The sequence below is a fragment of the Austrofundulus limnaeus genome, unplaced genomic scaffold (assembly GCF_001266775.1).
Source record: "Austrofundulus limnaeus strain Quisiro unplaced genomic scaffold, Austrofundulus_limnaeus-1.0 Scaffold14, whole genome shotgun sequence".
In the NCBI taxonomy this organism is placed as follows: Eukaryota; Metazoa; Chordata; class Actinopteri; order Cyprinodontiformes; family Rivulidae; genus Austrofundulus; species Austrofundulus limnaeus.
The window spans coordinates 2692884-2695178 of record NW_013952416.1 but is presented as its reverse complement, the minus strand read 5'-3'; the positions used below and the strand labels follow the sequence as shown (position 1 = coordinate 2695178).

Below are 2295 nucleotides of genomic sequence, written 5' to 3'. Positions count from 1 at the left end.
TGGGGAGAGGGAGGTCTGGGCCTCCCTTCTGAAGCTGCTGCCTCCGCGACCCGACCCCGGATAGGCGGAAGAAAATAGATGGATGGATGACCTACTAGTAAATTAAATTTTTGCTCAATACACTGAGGTGGTTAATTCAGCAGACACTGATGGAAATATCAGCTGTAAATATATTTTTGAGATTATGTGCCTCGTTTTTTTGTAAGCAGGGTCATTTCTGTCACAAAATCTGTTGTCATTTTGGTTTTCTGGTTTGTTACACCACAAAGAGTAGCAGAAAGTAAAGTATGCCACTTATCGCAGAGTGGTCAGACACATCTGTCTTGTGGTTTACTTGGGTTTGCTCGGGCCTGCTCTGCGTGTGGGGTTGAGCTGTGAGGTTAATAGCTCTGCTCTGATTAGGATCACATGACGCACATCAGGTCCGGCCAGACCAGAACATATGGCCGTGTTCCTGCCCSCGAGGTCAACTGGAGGGGAAAAGAGTGGACTCAATCAGAGTCCTGTTTTTCTCTTTGTCCAGCGATTTTTCATGTATTATTTTCCTAGGAAACACCTGAATGATATTAGGGTTGTGTTGTTCTCTGATTGCTATAATTGATCTTTTTTATTCATTTCTCCCCACCTGCAGATATCAGAAAACTTCTACTGTGATCTCAACTCAGAACAGTTAAAATCCTTTTTGAAACCTCACACTCCAAACGTGGATTCCTCTACGCTCGCTAGATCTGGCATTTTCTCTATTACCTACCCTTCTCCTGACATATTTCTGGTCATTAAGGTAATAAAAAAATTTACTGTGCTCGTTATATGAATGAGGAAACATAATAGAAATCTCGGTTTCAAATAACTCAATGCATGATTGTGTATTTGGCAGCAAAAGATGGATTATTTTTAAATGTGCTGAGCTTCTCAGATGACTTTTGCACTTCCTGCCTGTGTTTCAGATCGAGAAGGTCTTGCAGCAAGGAGAGATCAGTGACTGTGCTGACCCGTATATAACAATGAGGGAAAGTGACTCCTCGAAGGTAACGTGACGAAGCAATTTCCTTTTTGTCAAGCTGTGCAGAAAAATGATGTCCATTTGACTTTTAGCTCGGGTCACATTAATGTGTACTGTAAGGGATGATATTTGTTGCTGCAGCTGACAGAAAGACATTTTGTAATAAATCTATTTTTTTATTTTTATTTTTTTCAGAACAAGGACAAACTCGAGAAGCTGCGAAACCAGGCAGAGGTTTTCTGCCAGAGGCTGGGCCGCTATCGCATGCCTTTCGCCTGGGCGACCGTTAATATCATGGACGTCATCTCCACCGCCACGACAGACCGTGACGTCACGGACTCTGACAGCATTAAAGGTGTGTTTACGTTTAGCAGGTTTTGAGTTRGTTTGTGTTCAGATGAGATGTGTATGTGCGCACAGCAGCACAACGTCAATATTTGGTGTGGTAGTAGCTAAGAAGCTATGGAGATYAATTAGTCTCACAATAAAATTTTCACGTGCATGAATGCTCGGATCTCTTTGCCTGCCATTATAATTTATGAGACTTTCACATATGTACAGAGGTCTATAAAGTACTTGAAAGAAATAACTAAAAGTAAAAATACTTTAACAGAAAATGACTTTGGTAAAAATAAATGTCACTGATGAGGAAATTACTTAAGTAAAAGTCATAAAACTGTTCACAAAAATTGGGAAAGTAGAAATCAAAGTAAAAGTACTTTTCCACCAAACTGGCTCCACAAAACCAAGTTGATTAAATTGGTCAATTTCTTTAAAATAAAATATGTATATTGCCTCATATTTACTCTACTAGGTTTAGTGGAAATAGTTGATATGATGTCGTTGAGTAAATTCAACACAATTTTTTAGAGCACATAAACAACTCCTTTCATGATGAGTTCAGACAGATATAATTTGTAACAAGTAACTAGGTGTTAAACTGTAAAGTAAAGAAGTAAAAGTATCATGTTTAGGTTTTAAAAGTAACTAAGTAAAAGTCATGAATAAAAAAACTTGGTACGATTACAAATTCTCTAAAAAGTTACTTAAGTATTGTAACAAAGTAAACGTACTTAGTTACTATAAACCTCTGAATATGTAATGGTGCGTTCAAGGCTGGTGAAAAGCTGGGACATCTGAGCCTTACCAAATTAATATTATTTACTTGTGGAAAAACTACTGAAAAATATAATTTCCTGTATGTGTTTTAATGTGTGAATGCTAGATTTGAAGTAATCTACTCAAAAATGAATATTTTTCCTCTAGAAAAATAATGGAAAATATATTTATTG

General features: G+C 37.6%; 1 protein-coding gene across 2 annotated transcripts in view; it reads left to right on the top strand.

Annotated features, from left to right (window-relative positions):
- The window catches only part of dock8 (dedicator of cytokinesis 8), a gene marked incomplete in the record, with an annotated part of 66148 nt that overhangs the window by 32861 nt on the left and 30992 nt on the right, over positions 1-2295 (top strand). For both annotated transcript variants that reach the window (XM_014002688.1, XM_014002689.1), the window contains 3 exon segments: positions 632-781; positions 948-1028; positions 1199-1358. In XM_014002688.1, the coding sequence (XP_013858142.1) occupies positions 632-781; positions 948-1028; positions 1199-1358 (391 nt within the window).